This window comes from Hippocampus zosterae, chromosome 16 (genome assembly GCF_025434085.1).
Source record: "Hippocampus zosterae strain Florida chromosome 16, ASM2543408v3, whole genome shotgun sequence".
In the NCBI taxonomy this organism is placed as follows: Eukaryota; Metazoa; Chordata; class Actinopteri; order Syngnathiformes; family Syngnathidae; genus Hippocampus; species Hippocampus zosterae.
This window is the reverse complement of record NC_067466.1, coordinates 4,807,035-4,831,365: the sequence shown is the minus strand read 5'-3', so window position 1 is coordinate 4,831,365 and position 24,331 is coordinate 4,807,035. Positions and strand designations below refer to the sequence as shown.

The following is a 24,331-nucleotide window of genomic DNA, read 5'->3' as shown; positions in this document are numbered from 1 at the left end:
ATTCTCTAAGAATCATCTGCTTTCTTGTGATTTCCGTCATTCTTCTGAGCCCTTTCAAATGATCACACTCAGTCATGAAAAAAAATATTGAATAATGATGCCTGATGATATTTGCTGGTATTGGTATGATCAGTCATATTATGGACAGCTTGTTTTTACTTTTTAGAGCTGATTATTTGTGCTTTGAAAAATCTCCAAGTGAAATTTCAATATAAGATATGGTACGATACAAAAGGACAACTCCAGGAAAAAGTATAGATTTGAAAGATTAGAAATGTATGTTAATATGTTTAATCTTATTCTCCATGCGTGGCACCGTGCTACACTAACACACACTGGTTCATGAGAATGAAGAACGGATGAAGGTAAGTGACATCATAAAACAGTAAAAATATCTGAATTTTTATGTTTCACTCCTTCACATGCACCCTGTAAACTGATCACATGATCAACTGTCCGCAGTCGTAACCACCGTCCCCGAAAGGGTTAAGGTTGACAGTTAGATGGACGGCGTGTTCCCTTGCAGAAACATCCCCTTCCCCCAAAGCCTCCCATCCCTCCTTCTCATTAATATTTGGGCACGAAAGCTTGCATTGAGGAGGTGACAAAGGGAGAGATGCAGGGAAGGAAAGAGCGGCGGGAGGGGCTGAGCTGTTGTCGTCGGAGGCTCTTTGGTGCGCAGGCGCTGCGTGAGCTGGGCTGACCGCCTATTGATGGGAAAACAAGCGACTGGAGGAGGACAGATCAGGGCGGCTGTGGGCAAACGTGTGAGGGAAGGGATACGGACGGAGCTTCAAGACATCTCGATTGCCCTTACTTTTTTCAAGATTGCCTCTTATTCACTGTGGTTTTGAATGTAGCATCTGATCCTCGGTGAGATTAGCACCAGAGCAAGGCTGAGACAGCGCCTATTCTTGCCTGAGAAGGTCCTGCCAACAAACAGGAACATCACATCCTCCATTGCAGGTAATCATTCGTCTGTTATTCATTTCACCATCAGCGGGCCGTGATTTTGTGATTCTTGTCCAAAATCACCATCTGTCCATCGGGGGCCTTGCACCCATCATTCCCTCCATCTCTTATTCCTCCGTTATTGCCCCCCCCTACTTGTTTTCTCTCCCTGATGAGCTCATGACATACACTTGCGTGTCATCCATTACTACCTCCAAGTGACACCGTCATCCAAACACTGATTCAAAGCGGAATTCATCTTAGATGTTAGATATGTACTGTACATATTAAAATAAATAAATAAATAAGTAAAACATCGGAATGATTTGACCAGTATTTCCAATGTAATATTTTGCAAAAAAATATCACTGAGTTATGGCTTTAAATGAAAAGAGTTCACCATTATAATGATTCTCCAAGTAAAACAGGAGCTGTCATTTAAATTCAAAAATCTGTCAAAAGTCGTGGCGAGGACCTTTTAATTGGAAACGGAAATGGGATGAGTGCTTTTCCACTTCTACATCACTGGATCGGATCCGCTTCTCTCTTTGTAAAGGCTCGATAGAAATCTACTGGCAAGCATTCTAGTCACACACTTGGAGGCATGATATCTCAGACACGTGCATCATTTGCTACATTTTCACCACTTATGGACTGCATGTATCAGTTTGATCGGTTTCACATTGACCTGCGGGGATCGTCAGAATGGCAACAATGTGACTGGAACCAAACAAGCCCAATTTATCCAAATTGTGTTGCATTTCTCCCCCGCACATTGGATTCCTCACTTCCGCAAACGCTCATTGCTCACGTACCGTAATAATGGAGAGCGATTGAGGCCACACCCCTTACATTCACTCCGCATTCCTCCATTACAAAAAAAAAAAATCCTGTGCTTTTGGACATAGCAATAAATGAGGCCACACATTTGCACATCCTTTACAACAGCGGTGTCAAACTTTTTTGTCGTGGGCCACATTGTAGTTACGATTTGCCTTGGAGGGCCGTTATGAAATTTGGGAAACCATATACAGTAAATGTTTAATCACCTCCACATATTACATACGCAGCACACAATCAATTGATGAATAACTAGTTTTAAAATCAGAAGTCAAAAATTATGATTTCTAATGTATATTACATATTGTATGACAATTTGAAATTTTGGTTCAGACTTTAGCAAGCATCATGGAACTTGACATGCCTGATTTGCTTTCGGGGACCACATAAAATGATGTGGTGGGCCAGATCTGACCCCCGGGCCTTGGCTTTGACACCTGTGCTGTACAGTATATTTCATCTACTCCAGGGGTGTCCAAACTTTTTGCCAAGGGGGCCAGATTTTATGTGGTAAAATGTTGGGGGGCCGACCTTGGCTGACATTCTTTACATTGAACAACAATATTGTTCAACAAATTTTAGTAAGCCAGTCTGTTTCACATTTCCATTTTTATTTTAATTTCAACAATCTTAAGAATTTCTTTTGGTTCATCAGGTATATCACATGCAACTGCTTATTCACTTGACTTTTTCTTAAACAGAAGTCTCCTGAGTGCAAATTGATTGATTTGAAACATAAAATGTATCACCATAACTTTTCAATAGTCACAAAACCTTTGACTCGAACAACAGGGAAATGAACAAGCAATACACATATCCACAACTGCAAGGATCATTTGAACTATGACATATCAGTCAATATAAACACGGAGTGATGTCTTGTTAACTCGTGAGTGATGCCCTCTAGTGTCTAAATGCTATTACTCATTTAGTGAATGCTATTACTCATTTAGCCACTAGAGGGAAGCAGTACTCTATGAAACATCACTCACCAGTCTACGAGACCTCAGTCAATGCAACACGTGTTCCATTGCGCCCAACCTGCGGGCCAGACGGCACTGATTTTATGACAGGGGCCGAGGGCCGGATGAAATTCGACCGCGGGCCGGATTTGGCCCGCGGGCCGGACTTTGGACATGCTTGATCTACTCCATCCATCCATTTTTTGATACACTTTATCCTCACAAGGGTCGCGGTGATGCTGGAGCATATCTCAGCCGTCTTCGGACAGTAGGACACCCTGAACTGGTTGCCAACCAATCGCAGGGCACACATTGATGAACAACCATCCACGCTCACACTCACACCTAGGAACAATTTAGAGTGTTAGCACGCGAGTGGTCAATGCGCTAACCACTAGATCACTGAGCCGCCTGGTAAAACAATTAATCAACGAATTGAGAACTTATTGATTCTCAAAATACTCATCAACTATTTTGAGGATGAATTAAATGTTTTCAGAGATCGTTGAAGCTAAAAGTGTCCAAATTCTTAAAATTTCAGTCTCCCTCCATTGAATATTCTCTGATTACTGCGGTTCTCCATTAAATCACAGTAAGACATTTACAAACATCGGCTTTTACTTTGGAAAATAGCATTCAACATTATTGTGTATTTCATGACAAGTTACGTACTAAAGCAGGAACTAAATCATGATTTAAAAAAAAAAGATGTGGTATTTTTTCATTCTACTATTGAACAGAAACAGGGTACACAAACATTGGAGAGGTTAGGAGCATGTATGTTATACGCCCTCACAAATAAAATACTAATTTATTAATAAATCTAACATGCAAACTCCACACAGGGAGGCCGGAGCTGGAATCGAACCCGGTACCTCTGCACTGTGAAGCCGACGCGCTAACCACTGGACTACCGGGCCGCCCGTGTTAATTCATTTTTATTATTATTATTTTTATTATTTTTGTTTGGCCGTACGGAAGAAGGAAGGTCAAACTGTCATTTGGGAATTGTAGATTACTTTACCTGATTGCACAAAACTGAGTGACCGTTTTTTTTTTTATTTCATCTTGCACCTGACAAATACACCATAAATATATATATATATATATATATATATATATATATATATATATATAAACTCATTACTAAAAGGAAGCATTGGCAAAAACAAACTCAACGAAATAAAAACTAACTATAATGAACCATCCAAAATGATTATCACCCTGGTATGGTATGTATATGAATATTTACGTACATTTACAACAACACTGTAACATTTACCAGTACCGTTAAATGTAAATAGATGAAAATCCTTTTGTTGAAGATGTATTTTGACAAATAATGTGTTCATGTTTCATAAACGCATCAGTGAAAATTCAAGTCTAGGTACTTCATTATCTGCGGTTTAGCACAAAAGGCAATTAATTGGACTCCCTTTGGGACAAGGTCCCCTTCTGGTAGATCCACTTCCATTACCTCTTTGTCTAGACAACCGCACACTGTGCCATTCCTCATTAGGTTTGGAAAGACATCATTTAGGAGACATACACTAAAACCTCATTGCATATCAGTCAGTTGAGCAGATGGGGACTGCTGACACAATTATGGTCTGATTTGGTGTTGTGGCACATCAAAGTAAAACTGAATATCCTTGAAAAAAAAAAAAAAAAAGAAATTGTTGCATTTTACTTTGAACGTCGCTCTGTCCGTCCTGGTCTAACTCTAAGGTGTACATCCTGGACAATAATGGACCCTCACTCTTACTGTATTTTACAGTAAAAAATGGTCATTATAACAGTAAAGCTAGTGCTGCTCTAAGACATTTGTATACTTGTGCATATCCTGCAGGGCTCAGAAACTGACTCACCAGGGGATACCATGGAAGCCCCTCTTGTTTGTTTGGATGAGGAGTTTGAAGACCTCCGGCCTTGCCGTATCGAGGAGTTTGACCACCCGGCACTCAACCACCCCTCTTACACCACCAGCACCGTCCCGTTGGTTTCCATCACCCGAGAGGATTTCTCCGAGCTGGAGAACTTTTCTGAGATGATGAGCTTCAAGTCGATGGAGGACCTGGTCAATGAGTTTGATGAGAAGCTCAACGTCTGCTTCCACAATTACAACACCAAGACCGAGGGCCTGGCGCCGATACGCAACCAGACACAAAACCAAGAGGATGAGGAGCGGCTGCAGGATGAAGAGTAAGTGACCGTTGTGGATAAAACGGTTTGTGACGCACAGACCTTGTCCTATTCTGTTCAGTTTGGTTGTCAAGAGCTCTATGGTACATTTTACAAAGTTCAGACTTTCATCACCACTATGACACTGTTCAATTTTCCAAAAAAAGACAGCGATGCCAAATTATGTGGATTTTGAAAGTTTTAGGATGGAATTGATTGAAATCATCTTTTTCATAGCACATGATGCAAGTTGAGATTAATAAAATCAATTTCACAGTTTCAACACGTCCAAACCAAACATGAAAAAGATGATACTTAAAGCAGAGAGACAGCAACGGGAATCTGATCGATTTATTATAAAAAAAATTGAAAAATACGCAGGGTGAGACGGGGGGTGGGGGGGGGGGGTGGGAAAGCAACTCCCAAACTGTGCTCCCATGGGTGGTACAGTGTGGTGTCTGGGAAAAAAATACCTCAGCAGTGACAGAAAAACAAAATAACAGCTCTCGAAGACGGAATTTTAGTCGAAGTTACATTTGATGGGAGAAATGCAGAATTTCGCAAATTAAATGGAAGGTTAGGCTCAATAGGAGAATTTCATGTTTTTGGGAAGGTGGGGGGCAGCCCCAGGGGTCATGAGTTCGGTGCCGGCTCGGACGTCCCTGTGTGGAATTTGCATGTTCTCCCCAGGCCTGCGTGGGTTTTCTCCGGGTAATCCGGTTTCCTCCTACATTCCCAAAACATGCATGGCAGGCTGATTGAACACTCAAAATTGTCCCAAGGTGTGAGTGTGGAAGGTGGTTCGTCTCTCTGTGCCCTGCGATTGTCTGCGACTGTCCAGTTCAGGGCACCGCCTACTGCCCGAAGACGGCTGGGATAGGCTCCAGCACCCCTAGTGAGCCCTATGAGGATAAAGCGGTTCAGAAAATGGATGGATGGATGGATGGATGGATGGATGGATGGATGGATGGATGGGAAGGTGAGTCGGGACGTACTAACCAAAATTCATTCAACCTCTTGGCTGTGAGGCGGACCACCAGCTCACCACCAGACCATGGTCCCGCTCGTAATAAGATTAACCATTGCCAAGGCATGTTTTGGCTGCCGCTGCTCAGCCCGTATTGTTTTGTGTTTTTTGTTATTGTAAAGTGTCCTTGGGTGTCTTGAAAGGCGCTCATAAATAAAATGTATTATTATTATTATTATTATTATTAAAGGACCAGTACAGTAATCCCTCGCTATTTCGCGGTTCGTTTATCGCGGCTTCAGTGCATCGAGGATTTTTTCAAACATATTCATAAAAAAAAATATATATATATATTTATTTAAAAAAAAATATATATATTTTTTTAAAATATATATATTAGAGCTGTCAAGCGATTAAAATATTTAATCAAATTAAAAATGCAACTGTCATAGTTAACTCAAATGAACTAAAAAATTAATCGTGATTACTCACACATTTTTATCGTTTATGAATTTCCTTTTACATTTGTTGTCCTATTTTGTCCCCGTTTTAATGCTCTCATCAACATGGAATCATGAATCAGTTTTCTATGTGCCAAATGCAAATATTTACTGAAATAACAATTTCGATTTTCAACTTTACGTGAACAATTTTTCACTTGGTGCAGTTATTCACACATAATCTCTCACACAATATTACTGTCCATCAATAACGGTGAAAAAAATATTTTGTCACACAACAGGTGTTCTAACAGCTTTTTTATGAAATCAAAACAGAGCAATATAACATTATAAAGTGCACATCTAAGGTACACTAGTACTCAGCCTATAGTGGATTTAAACCATGGTTGCATACTTCGTTTTTCTTAAGTTTGCTTTCATCACAGCAGTCTGTTTCTGTATGTTTGTTGAAGAATAACGAGACACCGTACACCAGTGTTTATTATGTGCCCTGTATTCGAAACTGCCGGCCGTGCAAAGAAGCACACGCACTTCCCCCGTGCAAACCATTCTGGAAGGTGGGGGGGGGGGGGGGTGGTTCACTCCCCCTAACACAGTCAGGCTATGTTGATTTGTGTTGGTCCTTCTTGCGCGGAAGTCTCTCTACGGTTTTGTGTAGAATGACTACACTTGGTTCGATGACAACACAGGAGACATTTTACTTTCGCTAGGTCGCTACCACCGTAGCGCACTGTCGCTGTCAGAAGAACACAGAGAAGCTCCACCCGCTCTATTTATATGGACACAAACCACTGTAACCTTCCACACAAAATAGTTCCAAACAAGTAACAATCGTCAGTGGCATACATCGTATACCTGTATGATACAGAGAGAGAGAGAAGAACAGATAACTTTGGTCTTGTCACTGGAGCAATATGGCAACTATTTAAAAGTAAACTTTCCATTCATAAACTCTAAGTATCCCTTTTCGGTGTCTCGCGCTGCCGTGGCTGGCAAAAGAGACATGGGTGTGGACTTCTACAGCGCGCTTGTTGTTTTGTTTCTGGTGTATTTATAGAGCAACGTAACATCCGCTTGTGACGTGTGCCGCGTTAATCTCGCGAGAAAAAATTTAATCCCGTTAAAATTCATTTAAATTAATGCCAATAAAAACGCGCTAAACTGACAGCTCTAATATATATATACATGGAGTACAGTAGCTCTATGTGACTCGCTGTTGATTTGCAGCTTCTCGCTATAATGCGAGAATCTTTTGAATTCTCATATTACTCTTATATTATTCTCTCATATAATTGTAATGTGATGTTTGTGGACATTTTGCGGACTTAAAAAAAATATATGCAGTATATACAGTATATATTTTTTTTTTATCTGCACCGTATTTTCCGCACTATCGGGTGCACCAAAAAGTCTTCCATTTTCTTAAAAGCTCACCGAGTGCCTTAAAATCTGGTGCGTCTTTTGTATGGTCATTACGGTAATACGTCGACTCCAAGATGGCTCCTTCCTGGAGACATGCTTCCAATGTTATAACATGCTGTTGGTTCAGTTAACTGTGTCGCTGCTTTATTAAATAAGTTTTTGTTGCAGCTTCGAAAAAAGGAGAGCTGTGGTGTTAATTTGTTAAAACAGTCTCAACAAATACAGGTATGTCTTTGTCTGTCTCCGTTCCTTCTTCCGTTCAACTCGAGAGGCGTTCAAGACCGCCTCCGAAAAACGTAAACTAATTCAATGAAACTACTAAAATTGAAAATAATACATCAAAACTGAAAAGCTTCTTTCTCTCAAAACTTTGCTGCTGTTAAGTGGGAATTTCTCTATTGTGAGACTATTAAAGGTTTTCTTATCTTATCTGATCGTACTCTTGGAGCTACGATAAAGGAAATGCCAATGTGTTTTTCAAAGGTGGTCATGAACGCCTCTCGAGTTGACCGGAAGAAAAGAAGTCTGTTCAACTTGAGAGGCATTCATTACCGACTCCGAAAAACGTAAATTAATTATTACTTCAATGAAACCACGAAGAAAAGCAAGCGAGGAAATCACAAAATAAATTCTGTAAGGTAGATATAGAATTTATTTTGTGATTCCCTCACTTGATTTTCTGTTATGATGCATTATTTTCAATTTTCGTAGTTTCATTTAAGTACAGTAATAGCTCATTTCCATTTTTCAGAATCGGTCATGAACACCTCTCAAATTGTGCGGACGCCTCTCGAGTTGAATGGAAGGAGCGTAGGCATTCGAGATTGCACCTTTTGATGCGAAGCGTCTAACATATGAACATTTTTTACAAAATAGCCATTCATTGAAGGTGCACCTCATAATCCAGTGCGTCTTTTTGTGTGGAAAATACGGTGTATGTTTATTGGTCGCTACTTTGCAGATTTTTGTTTATCGCGGGTGGTTTTGGTCCCCATTAACCGCGATAAACGAGGGATTACTGTATTACATTATTTACTTTTCTGCCACCCAGCAACTGCAGTTTACAGTGGACAGAACCACTCAAAAACTTCAGGCACACTTGCTCATGCAAGAAATGAAAAAAGTGTCCAAACCTGGATGGATATTTTATCTGCCAACCCGGAGATCCAGTGTTGGTCTATAAATGCTGATAAACATGCAAATGTAAAAATTGATCAACCTGCGTCAGGTATCAATCATTTGACCTTCGGGTCCTCGGCCAAGACCTTGCAGCTTTAATTTTGAACACCTTTTACATTTCATTTATACAATGACAGTCGAACTATGATGACCAAATCAACTAATATCAGAAAGGGACTCTGTATGATGTAATGGTGGGTCCATTCCTGCCCTCATCAAGTCCTAACAAGCTTGCCATTTACACAATTAAACTTTTGAAAAATTCCAATGAGTCAGAAGTGGCAACCCCACCCCCTCTCTACTTCCCCCTTAAGACTCCATGTTCAAATATTCACTGTGGAGTGTTGTGTGCTTTCCTTGTCTTTGGCTTGATCTGTCTGTCCATGTCACATCCTCCCCCCTTGCCGCAAGCATGAATCGTCACACTCTGAGTGAGTGGGCAAATCGGGTTAAAAATAGCCTTGTTGTGGGCGCAAGGAGAACAAAAAAAAGTGCTGTGATATTTTTAAATGATAGTCGCTTATTATTGGGTTATCAAGCAGAGCGCAGATTAGAGCTGGGCAGTTTCATTTAGTTTATGGTCAAAGCATACACACACACACACCTATCTAGCTATTCATCTATCGATATATATCGAGATATATTTATAATTTTATTATTATTGAATTATTTCTATCTATCTAGCCAGCTATCACAAATTGCCATCGAGTTCATGAGACCGATATTTATTTATTTATTTTTTAAGTAAAATCATGTTATGTATCCATTCCCTGCTGTGAATGGACTCGAAAGAGGGAAGATGCACTGGAATAGTCAAGTTAAATCAGCTGTCGGGTTGAAAAGTCAGAGATGTGGATTTTGGCATTAATCCTTTCAGATGCCCGATTAGAAACACAGATGAGTGTGCATGATAAGCAGGCCAGAATATTAAACAGAACAACTTTTTTTCAGTGGCAGCAGGCCAGCAAACACAGCAGGGCAGCTTTGTCACGTGACATTCCGCTTCCTACTGTCCGAATGACCCCAACTTACCCTGCATGCAACCTGCTGTACGGGTGTTGTTGCGAACGATGATCCCTAACACGTCAGATGTCTTATTTTACTGACTATTTGGAAACACAGGAGCAAATAATTTTTATCTCTCTCGTTGATGTTGGTAATCAGGATAATTTTGTTGAGATTTGTATAACTTTCATGCCTTTCACATGTTGAGTGAATGTTCATTGAAATGTTTGCAGTTGTGCTGATTTGAGTTCTGATTAAAGGGAATTCACACCAGTAACGTCATTTTAGAGTTATTTTCAAGATCCTCCTCTCTGTTTTCAAATCTCTGAATAATCTCGCGCCACCTTACCTCTCTGAGCTCATCCGCCCCTACACACCTGCCCGGCGCCTCAGGTCTGTGGACCAGACTTACCAAGAACTAAACTGAGGCTTAGAGGGGATCGAGCCTTTTCTATTGCTGGTCTCTCTCTCGCAAGACTCCTTGCTGCCCATCTTTAAAGCCCTCCTCAAAACTCACTTGTATTCTTTGGCGTTCGACTCAGCATGACTTAGATTTGTTCTTGATTTTACTGCTTGTTGCTTTCTACCGCCTTTATTACCGATTCGTCTTACTGTTTATTGTGTATGTTAAATCGCTCCACGTACAGCACTTTGTACGCAGCGATGGCTGTTTGAAAGTGCTCTGTAAATACTGTTGACTTGACTTGACTTGACTTGAGTAAGCACTCCTCCAGTGCAATTTTATAGATCACTATTGTGAGTGTTTTTGTTTTTTTTCCTGAATGAATTGTTTGGAAATTGACCCAAGCATTGATGGGTAGGCTGCTGTAACTGCACACTGCCAATTATTGATTGATAAGTTTTTGCTGCTGTTTCGTCAACCAGCCCTGAAAACTGACATGACATCGTGGAATAGCTGGTGCTACTCAAATGTAAAAGAGTCTGTGTCAATGTTGTTTTTGTTTATTTTGTGCACAGTATATAGGCACTTAAAAATCCTAATGCTAACAGATCATGGAGAACACCATTGTTGGGCCGACAATGAGTATCGAGAGCTACAGTGTTTATAACCTTTATTGCAACTGACATTTGAACAAAAACAGCGCCACAACACATGTAAACAGATAATGTCACAATACTCACAGGCATCCTGTGTAGTTTATCCTCTGCAAAGAGCAACTATTATTACAGCACACTCACTGAGCCACAGTGGTTGTGAAACTATTCTTGAGTTGCGTCTACATGACTATATCATATGCCTCTTGCTGGTCAAGGCGTACATCATAAGCATCACAATTGAAGAATGAAATTGAGATTTACAAACATTTGAATTCTTTACATTCTAATGAATTGTGTTATTAATCCTCCATTACAGGGATTAAGTACTAGCCCCACAATACGTGAGATCCACAATATAGAAATACCCAAATTAAAAATACTCCCATGGCACTGCATTTTTCTAAGATCAGCAAACTCATTTTTTTAATGCAAAAGTAATGCAAACAAATATAAAGAATTACAATATATTGAGAGAGCAACGGATAACTAAAAAATATTGTAACACTGGAGTGATCCCTAAATGTGTTTACACTTAACTTCTGTAGGCGTAAAAAGTGGGGTTACACCAAATAATAATTTTCAACAAACTCTGGCTGTAGTTCATGTTTTTGTTCTTCTTTCAAATGTGCACTGTGCCAAATTAAATAAGTGTCGCCATCTAGTGGTTGAAAGTGCAATCACACCTAATGTTCAGGGGGCGGGGAGTGCCTCCGAAATTGTTGCTGTACAATAATAATGTAATAATAATAATCATGACAAGGCACCATACACTGCGCTAAAAAAACAGTGCAACCTCTTTATGAGGTGGGTGCATGCCACCATGCTGACAGACTCTGTCGTGAGTTGAATAACGTCCACTGTGTGCCCGAGCCGAGCGTGGGTAGCGCCAAGCTGGTCCAAAGACAGCCTCTCAGTGGAGGAAGGGGGTGAAGAAAAAAAAGGGATAGCTCTGAAACAAAGGATGTTTCTCTCCCAGTTGATGTCATTCCTCCTCCAACAGATGCTTTACACTGGTGCTGCAGCAACCACCGGCAGTGTTTTATGTGAGCGACATTGGGTACATTTCTCCTCCGCATTCCATCTCTAACAGTTTTGCAATGTTCATTTTACTCGTGTGCTTTGTTCATTTGCAGCCCACAGCTCTGCTCAAATGAAAATGCAAATGTTAATATGTTAAATGTTGACCATTGAGTGAGCGTGCGGCAAGATCAAGAGCTAAATATACAGACTTGAACCGAGCAGAAAGCATCACGCTCAACTCTCATCTAATCCTGTTACGTAACGCTCCAGTTTAATCATGTGTTGACAAAGTGGCTTGAAATAGCCGCTTGAGAGTTCAAACTTGTAACTGTTCAGTAAGTTTTCTGCTGCCTGAAAGGAGCTTTTTCATGTGAATATTTCTGTTTACATTACAGTGTGTGGGACGCTCTAACTGACAATTACATAGCTGCATGGGACGGTGCCGACTCTGAGGGATTCAACGGAAATCTTTCTGACAAAGAGGTAGGTGCCTGTCACTGACAATCACATTTACACTAAGCGGTCACTGAAACCATTCACACGTTTGTGATATGTTCTTTCTTTTCTTGATTTGAGTGACTTTGATTACTTTCTGCTTTTTGATTTGCTATATCAGGTCGACTTTTCTCTTTGGTTACGCCAGGGTTTCTCAATTCTTTTCTGTCATGCCAACCTCCCCCCCACCCCCCCAGGAAGAATAAAACATCTCGCTCCCCGCCCTCCCCGCGCGACTATAAATAATATAATTTGTCGAAACATTTTTTAGAAGTGCACCTCTGCATAACACTGTATTCTTATTAACCTATAATATAATAACTTACACAAAGAATAGCTTTATTAACTGTAACAGAAAAGATTTAAAGTGCATCTGAAATAAATGAAAATTAAATTAAATCTTTAATTAAACTGTAAACATTTTTGACTGACCATGTCAAACCATACAATACTGAAAACTAAATTACATAAAATCAATAAATAATAATGCATTCAAACTGATCACCAACATTAACTCATGAGCACAATGTAAAAAAAAACTTACCCTGCAAAACAAAAATATATAAAATAATTTGTACTTTTTTTTGTTTTGTTTAATCAAAGATGATGTCTGGATTAACGGCTACAATGAGCACGTTTTGCAATGCACGGCTTTTCGAAGCGAGGTTTGAAGCAGGACACAACAACTCTCGGCTCCTGCTCAATGTGTATCCGGGATCTGTATTTTAGTTTACTGAAGTAGCAGTCACAAAGCGGCATGATTGTTTACAATATTCAGCACGTTTTTACTGAAAAAACTGAAGCGGCTTATTGGCGTAATTGGGGTGTAATGTCTTTAAGTGACACCTTAATTTATTTGGCTTTATGCTTTCCGCTGTCAACATTTTTAGACACGGTAAGCACACCAATCTTTTCTCATCTGTCACCGTAGTCACAGTGAAGCCCAAGCGCTACATACGCCTCGTCATATTTCCTCCCTTCGAATGCTCCCTTGTGCAAACTCTGCCAATAAGAGCGCCACTGCCCCCTAACGAAGTGGAGGTGCAACTGCACTTTATTCTAGGACAGTAAAAAAATTAAACATAAAAATAAAAAAGCATGTTCCCCGAGGTCAAACGCGCCCACCCTGATGGAGCCTCACACCCCCCCTCCCCAGCGCCCCGCTATTTTAGAAACACTGGGTTACGCCAATAGCGGGGATATTGTATTAATACGACTTACAATCCGATGCACCTCATAAAATAAGATAAGAAAACCTTTATTGTCTCACAATGGCAAAATTTGCAAGGTACAGCAGTAAAGTTCAGAGGGATGAAGTAGAAATAGTAGAAAAACAAGTATTTGCATGCGCAAAATAAGTTTTAAAAAATTAACTGTACACAGTACAGAATGCAATACAAAATATAAGATATAAGCATTTATGCAACTGTGTATGTGTTGCATCAGGTGGCTGTGCTATTTAAAATGTGTGAGTGGGAGAGAGTCCAGGTTTTCAGGTGCATTTATTCAGTAGCCTGACAGCAGTGGGCAGGAATGAGTGGCGGTACCTCTCCTTCTTGCAGCGCGGATATATCAGTCTTTGGTGCGAAGGTGCTGCCCAGTGCTGTCAGGGTGGCCTGGAGGGGGTGAGAGGATCTTTCAATCATAGCGGTTAGCTCTGCTTGGCTCTCGACGAAGGCGGATGCGTTTTTGCTCTGCTCCTGCCCTCCCCTCACCCTTCCCTGCTCGCCACTCAGTCTATGTGCTGTCCTTGTCTGACTTTCTTACTCTCCTGCCCCACTTTTATCCTAAAACAAACCATGAAATTAGTTGTCTCTCGATGCCATCTACAAAATTTTCTCGACGAGAAGAGCAGGCAGTGGGGAACCTACTTGCCCCTCGGGTACCCCTCTCGGGTACATTTGCTGCTGGGTACACCCTAGATCCCTGGAGGAAGTGGAGAATGGTGTGCCTGTCAATACTGTCCGTTGAGGATGTGGAAGACATCTACATTATCGGCCTTCTGATAACAGGTATGCTGCTGTTTGGTGTTAGCAGTTTCCTGATCTATCGCAAAATTCACCCGACGGGAGCGGCTTTATTGGAAGTGAAGAAGCTGCCGGTCTTTATGGATGGCATTGCGCGGATGTCCAACACTCAGACTCAAGCGTTGACTGAGCTCAACTGCAAAATGGATGCAGTTTTGGAGCGTCATTGCAAGATGGAGAACAACTTGGAGAAGTTGGGATCCGTGCTCAGAAAAGAAATCACGGATTTGGCTGATCGACGCCACTGAAGAGACAAAGGCCACGGACTCAAGGCTGTCTGGAATTGTTGGCAGCCGTTTCCAAAACATCTGCTATCTTGACCTTTCCTCTGGACGAACGTACGCATGGAAGCTAGTGCCCTACCATCACCCCCTCCTTCTCGGCCATTGACTGATAAGCCAGTACCGTCTCCATGAGAAGACCTTGACGAAGCAGTTGCGGCCTGACACGCACACACAACCAGACAATCACATGCGCATACACACCCTTGTCATCACCGCCTTCATCGTTCCTGGTTTTTCCCTGCGACGTGAACTGATCTGCTGAGAGCCCGAATGGCCCGGGCAGCTCACCAGTCGGTCAGTCTCTCTCTGTCCCGAGCTGAGATGCTGCCTGACCAGCATACTTAAGCCATAATGGATGGCTGAAGCCACCACATAGTCATAGAAGGGATAAATATATATAAAGTCATTTGTGGATCAATATTATGATTTCCCGGACGTAGTATTTTAAATGTTCTATCAAGCCCTTTGTTACAGCTGCAGCCAGTTGTGAAAATTCTCTCTCCCTCGATATATAAAGCTGCATTGTTTTGTATTCTATTCCCTTTAGTGTAGCTCCATCAAGTGGATGCATAATGCAACCGCAGCCACTATTGCAGCTGCTATTCTATTTGCCTTATAATGCGGTGCACGTGAAATTTTTTTTTAAATAGGCAATTCATTGAAGGTGTGCCTTATACTCGGAAACCCCTTATACCGCGGAAAATATGGTATTTATTTTTATGTATGACTTAATGGACCAGTGATAATTTCATGACAGGGTGAGATCAGTTGCTGGCTGGTCCATTCTTTGGAGAGGAACAGAATGATGCTGACATTTAATTTTCTCAACCAATCATTATCAGTCGACAATTCAGCTGAAACCCTGTCTCCTTCCTCAATAGGATGTCACCTGGATGTTCGGATGGTGATGGAAAGATTGGATTGTAGCAGTTTCAGGCAGCTTGTTGGATAGAATTTCAAGCATTGAACAAATATATATCTAAGCAGGTATATGCATCAAACAGTTGTTTGGGACTGAGCAGAAAATGAAGAATTAATTTAAAAAAAAAAATATATATATATTGCGCGTCATCCCGCACGCGGTCTGTCCTTCCGTCTGTCCCTTTTCAAAACGTACCTACTTCACCGCGCCGCTGCGCGCCGCCACTGCGCGCCGCCACTGCGCGCCGCCACTGCGCGCCGCCACTGCGGCGCCACTGCGCCGCTCAGGCAGTGGCTCACTACGATCGCGCGGGCATCTTAGCGAAAAAATGTTGTGTACCCACAAGCATTGCAATGAAATTGTTAGTTATTTAGTAGAGCTAAACATCTCTTTTAGCTCTTTTTCGCGATAAGCAATGAAGATGAACAAAAAGTTGAACCAAGCAACAACACTTTTGTGGGGCGAAGGCCCACCTTACCAGCCTTCCGCAGGAACTAGCTTATGAGCCGCAGGGAGGGCAGCGAACCACCACCTTACCAGCCTTCCACAGGAACTACCTGATGAGCCGCCCGGAGGGCGGCGAACCAGCTAGTATATATATATATATATATACATGTATATATATATATATATATATATATATATATATATATATATATATATATGTATAATACACATTTTAGAAATGTCTCAGATGATCTTATTTTGTGCACCCATTGAACAAAAATCAAATTGAGCAAATTCAACACAGCATTTTTTTCAGTGTAGAAATCATTTTTCTGATCTCATATTTTATATTTAGCCTGTTCGATATTTTCAATTATGAATGATCTCATGAAATAATTGTTTGATGGGCTACATACTAATAAAATACAATACATAAACATTGACTGTGTTTTCATTTCATTTTAATAATTATGATTTTTTAAATTTAATGTTTATAATTTAAATGCATTAGGAATAACCTAAAACATTTTACTTTATTGAATTCGTTTATTAACTTTTTGATGCATTGCCAATGTACAATGACACAAATTACTTATGTAATTATAATTGAAAAATAGTGAGCGAATGTATACCATTTAAAATGGGAAATAATTCAAATTTTACTGTTAAATAGACCGACCAATGCCAAGTCTGACTTTATAACCCTAAAACAGAGCTCATGTCAACCCAATTCACTCTTTCCACAACAGCTTCTCCTATTTCCTCTCTTATTCTCCAGATCCATGAAAAGGAGGAGGAAGAAATGAATGAAAAGAACGACAATGCCAACTGTTTGAACGAAGAGCCTCTCATCACAGCAGATCAGGTGCGTGTTTACGTTTGCTTCATCAATGCATCACAGTCCAAAGGTGGAAAAGGGAAAATGAGTGACACACAAACCTCCCGAAACAAACCCCATTATGGTCACAGAAATAACCTGAGTCTGCCAAAAGTAATTATTTCTACGTCTATACGTATGTTTATGTTAAGTGGAGTCGTCTGCATCTGCTGAACAAAACGAATGATAATCCATCCATCCATTTTCCGATCTGCTTTATCCTCACAAGAGTCGTGGGGGGTGCTGGAGCCTATCCCAGCCGTCTTTGGTCAGTAGGCGGGGGACACCCTGAACCGGTTGCCAGCCAATCACAGGGCACACATAGACGAACAACCATCTGCGCTCACACTCACACTTTGGGACAATTTAGAGTGTTGAATTCGCCTGCCAAGCATGTTTTTGGAATGTGGGAGGAAACCCTGAGAAAATCCACACAGGCACGGGGAGAGCATACAAACTCCACAAAGGGATGGAACCCATGAACCCTGCACTGTAAAGTTGGCGCGCTAACCACTGGACACCGGGCCACCCATGAATAATAATGTAAAAAATAATCAAATGCTGTGGCTTTTGAAATGAAGTCATCAGAAAGTAACTTTGTAACCTTGGCAACAGCCACAGACCGGAGATGGATGACTCAAGTATCCTCTCATTTCATCCAGTTTTTGTGTCTTCTGTTTTTTTTTCTGCAAGGTCATTGAGGAGATAGCGGAGATGATGGAAAACTCCCCAGACCCTGGCGAAACCGAAGAAGAGGATGAAGAGGAGAGCAGCGTTTGCTCCTCTAGGACTCGCCCGTCCCTGCTGGAGGAGATACGACAACTGTCCCAGGCCTCCAACAACAACTGCTCTTATGAAGGTGTAACCAACATTAACATTACTAGTCCTTACAACAGTGCATTAGGGTTGTAATAGTTTTCGATTTTTCATGTAGTTACTTTTATAATTTAATTTCAATTGGTTTCAAATGCTTTTTAGTGTAGGTTTGTTATTTTTAACAAATTTAAAAATGCTTATTAGTTGTCGTGCTAGTTTTAGTTTTTTTTTTTAAATATATATTTTGTGTTTGTCAAGTGTATGATAAAAAAAAAAGTCACTTAGTATTGTTCCATAAAGGTAAACTCCAATTTCCAAAGGACCGTTTGACCTTTTCCTTTTCCATACAGACACACCAATACCAAAATTCAAAACGAACCCGGACAGCTCCTGTGTGGTTTGAACTGACAAGGATGAAAACAACGGACATTTTCTCTATAATTATAGTTAGCTTTAGTTAGTTTTATAAACATAGTATGGTGTATCAGCTAGTTTACCTTGTATTTTTATTTTCTTTTGTGAACAGTTTTATCCATCCATCCATTTTCTGATCTGCTTTATCATCATGAGGCAGTAGGCCGGGGCACCATCAACTGGTGGCCAGCCAATTGCAGGGCGTACACAGACGAACAACCTTCCACACTCACACTCACACGTTGGGACGATTCCATGGACCTGCCATTTTTGAAATGTGGGAGGAAACCGGAGTACCCGGAGAAAACCCACGCAGGCACAGGGAGAACATGCAAACTCCACACAGGAAGGCCTGAGCCAGGATCCATACCTGTCAACTCATACGGTTTAGCCATAGTTCATACAGATTTTGTGGTGAATCTTACGTATTTGACCGTATCGCACAAATCATACGGATTCTGAAAATTTCATTATTGTTTTTTTCACCAACTCCAAACGATTTGGAGTTGGTGAAAAAAGTAATGCAGGAATACAACTCTGAACACAGTAATGCCACTAAGTAGAATGATGATTAGACATTAACCAGACATTGTATTATGGAGATCTACAATAAATATCATTGAAAATTTCGTGGGTTTTTTTTCTGCCGTTATTTTGACATAAAAAATGCTTTGGTATGTTATAAGGATTTTTTGCTCTTTATAAGGATTTTTTTGGTAGCTTATACAGGTTGGCGCTCCGAAAAGTTGACAGGTATGAGAATCGAACCCTGCACCTCTACACTGTGAGGCTGACACGCTAACCAACTGAAGACCATGCCGCCCACTATGCAGTTTTAGTTTGACTCATTTTGTTTTTGTTCACTATAATAATGATGCAGGCGACCCGGTAGTCCAGTGGTTAGCTCGTCGGCTTCACAGTGCAGAGGTACCGGGTTCAATTCCAGCTCCGGCCTCCCTGTGTGGAGTTTTCATGTTCTCCACGGGCCTGCGTGGGTTTTCTCTGGGTGCTCCGGTTTCCTCCCACGTTCCAAAAACATGCATGGCAGGCTGATTGAACACTCTAAATTGTCCCCAGGTGTGAGTGTGAGCGTGCATGGTTGTTCGTCTGTGTGTGCCCTGCGATTGGCTGGCAACTGGTTCAGGGTGTCCCCCGTCCAGCACCCCCCGCGATCCGAGTGAGGGTTAAGCGGTTCGGAAAATGGATAATAATGATGCAGTGGGATTCACTATAAAGTGAATGCTGTCTTTCTTGAACTCCCCCCCCACCTGAACTTGAGCCCTGGCTTTACAAATATCATCATATCACATAAGGGAGTCAAGGTACAGTGGAGGCAAAAGGCAGTTGGACAAAAAGCACAGAGAAACGGGCAAGGCAAGAAAGAGTGCAGGGTGTTCATTTAAAAAAATGAAGGTAACAGAGTACACGATTATGTAACTTCAATTTATACATCCAAAAACGGATGGGGTCAGGTGACAATTGATGACTCCTCAGCCAATGTTTATTGGCTTTGACACCAGCAGCAGAATTGACGAGAGAAGGACATACTAAGCAGAAATGAATTGAAATAAATGAAAAGAAGGCATGAATAGGAAGATGTGATCGAAACCCCAAACTAAAAGATAAACAAAAACACAAACAACGACAGCCGTTCTTGTTGTTGTGAGGGAATGTGTAGGTCACTTGTCATATGATGCTTAGCTGTTGCCCTCAGTGCTATGGTCAGCCAGGAAAACACAAGTGCAGAGTCATTGGTCAGAAAGTATCACACTTGATAAATTTTCCTTTGCTTGAAGGTGTTTCTGTTGTGAAAAAAAATCCTACTTTCCTTCCACATCACCTGTTCCATTCTGCAGGCTTAAGTTTGATGCCCAGTTCCGCGTTGGTTGAGCTGTTGCACCGCGTGGAAGCCGCAATCCGAGAGTACTCCGAGGAACTGGTCAGTCAGCTGGCGAGGCGCGACGAGCTGGAATTTGAAAAAGAGGTGAAGAACACGTTCATCACCGCCCTGATCGAGGTGCAGAACAGGGTGAAGGAGCAGCGAGACAGTAGCAAACGCCGACGCCGGGATAAAGCTTTGAGCCTGCAGGGAGGAGTGAGTGCGGTGTCTGTGAACGCTGGCAATACTAGCACTGCTGCTCGCGTGGAGAAAACGGCAAGCATGCCTGTCAAGGTAAAGCGAAGAATGCGTTTGTAGCTTACATTTCTATGTGGATGCATTTGTGTTTCACAACTTCAGTCCTTTAAAAATTGTTGCCTACTCTTTGTACATAACATCTTTGTGTGAAGGCTGAAAGTGATTCCTATTTTTCTTCTACCCAGTTTTTGAACAACTCCTTCCACATAATTCATCCGATTGTCATCATTTCAACCAGTTCCAATAATTAATACCTTGCAGGCCATTGCTTTTCACATCTGCGATATTTCCCACAAATTCAACACATTTTTAAATTTAAAATTCATTCTCAACGGGACATTCAACAAAACGGATCATTTTCGTTCCATTTGAAATTCAAAAGATTCAGCTCATTCAATTCAGCTTGGTCACAGTGTTCAACTAGACAAAAAAACACATACATGCCCACACGAAAAAATGTATACAGTAGATAGATAGATAGATAGATAGATAGATAGATAGATAGATAGATAGATAGATAGATAGATAGATAGATAGATAGATAGATAGATAGATAGATAGATAGATAGATAGATAGATTTCCAATCATATATTCAACCTAACAGATTCACATTGTTAAAAACATTCACACATTCAGTTCACCTTAGGTAACAACATGCCAAATATGTCCACATTTGACCCCCCCGCCCGCTCCAAAAAAATTATTCCCCTCATTCTACGTCACTTAATGTCATTCAACATCATTCCATATCTTTAAACCATATACCACATGCAATCTATATATTTTTTTTTCCTTAAGCATTTCAGCAATCACATACAAGTTCCTTTTCTCTAGAAATTGCAAATGTCTAGTTTATCTTAAATTTGCAATAATGTTTATTTCCTCCACTTGCAAGTGTGTTAATGTGAACCAACATATTCTGATTGCATGCTTACATTCGAGAAAGGTGAAACCCGACTGCCTGTGAGTTCTGGTCTGATAATGGATCTCAGGCCCATTAGCCTCTAAAGCATCTTCCTGGAATAATCGTTATGTGTAGGAGACGTTTCTGAAGACAGTAACAACCCAGTCTGTCTACGCTTGTCCAGAAAGAGGGAAAACAAGCTAATGGGTTTTCCTGCTGTGCAAAGCAAAACATCTCAGCTAACTGTCTCGGATACCATTACGGATGTCTTTAGAGTATCGATGGCTTCCACAAAAATTCTGTAAATCTTAGTATGCATCAGATTGTACTCCAAGACACTTGCCTACCCCTCAGATTCTTCGAGCAAATAAAATACCTTCAATATTTTGTCGACAGTTAATATGTATACCACTGTAATAGTCTGTGATTTGTGTGCATTGGTTTGGACATGCAGCGCTTCAGTATGGAAGGACTGTCCAACATCCTGCAGACGGGCATCAGGCAGACTTTTGGGAGCACAGGGAATGAGAAACAGGTAGTGTGTCCATGATGCAATTATGAAAAGTCTTTACAACTCACATTGTTGATACAGTGAAACCAAACATTACATACCATGATGCATTGGAAACTATGTGTTGAGCAATAGACGAGCGAAAAAAAATATATACTGTATATATTTAAATCTCTTAGACTTGAGTCTTCTTTTAAAATCATCATCACTTTCTTCATCTTGGTTATATTGTATCATTACTTCTGTATTTTCCGCACTGTAAGTCACATCTAAAAGCATTACATTTTCTCAAAAGCCGACATTGCACTTTATAATCCGATGCGCCTTATATATGAATCAATATTCTGATTTCTTGGACCTAGTATTTTAAATGTTCTGTAAAGCGCTTTGTTACAGCTGCACTGGTTGTGAAAGCGCGATACAAATAAAGCTGTGTTGTCTTGTATTCCCTTCAGCGTCGCTCCATCTAGTGGATGCATAGCGCAACCTCAGCCACTATTGTAGCTTTTATTCTATGCGCTTGATAACGCGGTGCACACTATATATGAAAACACTTGTAAAATAGGCCTTTCTTTGAAAGTGCACATTATACTCTGAACTACCTTAGAGTCTGAAAAATACGGGAATTAAACTTGAAAATCACCACCAAATTGACCAAATTATTCAGATCTTAACCCTTCACACTGTTTCTAGTATCTGAACACTGTCATCCCTTACGAGAAGAAAGGCAGCCCACCATCTGTTGATGACCTGCAGATGCTCACAAAAAGTAAGTTTCAAGTCAAATGATAATTGTGTTCCGTATTTACTTCAAACATGGAATAACGGTTTTTGTCATGCAGTTCTTTTCGCCATAAAAGAAGACAGCGAGAAGGTGCCTACCCTGCTAACTGACTACATATTAAAAGGTAACGATACCCAGCCCTGGCGACCAGTTCGCGGTGTAGTTTGCCTTCCACCTGAGGTCAGCTGGGATTGACCCTCTTTAGGATAAGCAGTGTTGAAAATGGATGGATTGATGGATGGATATTTTTAGAATCTTATGTTGTAAACAATCTTTGGTGACTAAATTGAGTATCCATTGGTTTCTCCAGTCTTGTGTCCTACCTAAAAGCATCGTCCCAGCCTGGGGGGCCACAGTGTGACAGGGACCTCCTCCTTTTGCCGCTGGCCCGAGCAGCATGACCCTTGACCCACCTCCTCATTGGCCATTATCCCACAGCATCGACATCATTGTATTCACTTCAACTATGACGACTGCCTCTTGCTGAGCTCATCCTTCTCCCTCCTTGCACTTAATCATGCTTTCGCCAGCCACTGAAATATTCAATGTGGGACAGCCAGACCCCTCTTTCAAAGGACTTCACAAATGGAGCATGACTTGCTGCATTTTAATCCCGTTTTCGTTAATATTTATTCTCATCATAATTCACGAGAGGAACACTGCATTCATAAACGAAAACCCTCCCTGTATTGTTTCAATTAAAAGGAATTGATTTGAATACACAGGCCAAGCACTGTTTTCTGACCACTGTCGCGGAATGAGAGAACAACAACAATTCAGGTGCAGTGCATTATTCTTGTTTCCTGTTCCTTTATTTCACTGCGAAATCGCAGTATTTTGTAATCTCTTTTCATTTGTATCAAACCTTTGATAGAAAGTGATTTTTCTACTTTCGTTTAAGTGTCACCAGAGTGACGGGCTGCCGTGTATTCCGTATGAATCCGTTCAAATGGACACGTTCCACATTTAACCTCGGATGTGGACCCTAGAGGTCGACTCGTCCAAGAAAAGTGCAAACATTCGCATATTGAGATGTGTAAATGAATCATACATTGCTGAAGTGCAACTTCTAATAAACACGCTACCCTCAATGACGTGGTGCTGTTTTTATGCTAGGTCAATTAATTATTCAAAGTTGCTCAACCTAAATTCATGGTATCGATGAGCACTTTTGAAGCTCTTCAACAGCAACATTTCGACCTCAGTTTCCTCAACAAAGGTAGAATACACAAGTGAGTGTGCACTTATCGCTTTTATATTTCTTTTACAAATTCTAATCCCTTAATGCAGCGGTCTCCAACCTTTTTTGCCCCACAGACCGGTTTAATGTCAGACAATATTTTCAGGGACCAGCCTGTAAGGTGTGACCTTCCCTCCTGTGTTTGTGTTTCAATTGTGTGCACATAATTTCGAATTATGGACCATCGCCAAGAGAGAACCGGACGTTTTTACTTCCAAAAAAAAAATGCTTTCGTTAATACTGTATTGTTTATGCACACAGCAGGCAAACTAGCAATACTCACAGGTCACTATTTTCCTAATCCCCGCAAACAACATATGAATATGAATGAACAAAACCGAAGAATGCCCTCTACCGGATTCAATACTGTACTTCCAATTGGTATTTAACAGGTAACATAGTAACATTCCCCCACCCCCCAAACA

General features: G+C 40.9%; 1 protein-coding gene across 3 annotated transcripts; it reads left to right on the top strand.

Annotated features, from left to right (window-relative positions):
• Positions 1-671: 671 nt before the first annotated feature.
• On the top strand, positions 672-23,757 carry fez1 (fasciculation and elongation protein zeta 1 (zygin I)). 3 transcript variants are annotated; one of them, XM_052046273.1, is made up of 10 exons: positions 679-966; positions 4,603-4,955; positions 12,443-12,530; positions 17,001-17,087; positions 17,793-17,958; positions 20,186-20,502; positions 21,826-21,906; positions 22,576-22,651; positions 22,725-22,790; positions 22,977-23,757. In XM_052046273.1, exons 2-10 carry the CDS (start codon positions 4,633-4,635, stop codon positions 22,991-22,993), a joined length of 1,221 nt encoding a protein of 406 aa, XP_051902233.1. In that variant the 5' UTR covers positions 679-966; positions 4,603-4,632; the 3' UTR covers positions 22,994-23,757. The 3 variants fall into 3 exon arrangements, with proteins under 3 accessions (XP_051902234.1, XP_051902235.1, XP_051902233.1); XM_052046274.1 differs by lacking the exons at positions 21,826-21,906; positions 22,576-22,651; positions 22,725-22,790; positions 22,977-23,757 and adding an exon at positions 21,410-21,786 and having other exon boundaries at positions 672-966; XM_052046275.1 differs by lacking the exons at positions 21,826-21,906; positions 22,576-22,651; positions 22,725-22,790; positions 22,977-23,757 and adding an exon at positions 21,414-21,785 and having other exon boundaries at positions 674-966.
• The last annotated feature ends 574 nt before the right edge of the window (positions 23,758-24,331 follow it).

What these genes read in the sequence shown, in the direction of transcription:
- fez1 (XM_052046273.1), top strand. Translation starts at nt 4,633, where the DNA reads ATGGAAGCCCCTCTTGTTTGTTTGGATGAGGAGTTTGAAGACCTCCGG. An exon ending in GAAATCTTTCTGACAAAGAG is followed by an intron (nt 12,531 to 17,000) that starts GTAGGTGCCTGT and finishes CTTATTCTCCAG; the next exon opens with ATCCATGAAAAGGAGGAGGA. An exon ending in CCTGCAGATGCTCACAAAAA is followed by an intron (nt 22,652 to 22,724) that starts GTAAGTTTCAAG and finishes TTTGTCATGCAG; the next exon opens with TTCTTTTCGCCATAAAAGAA.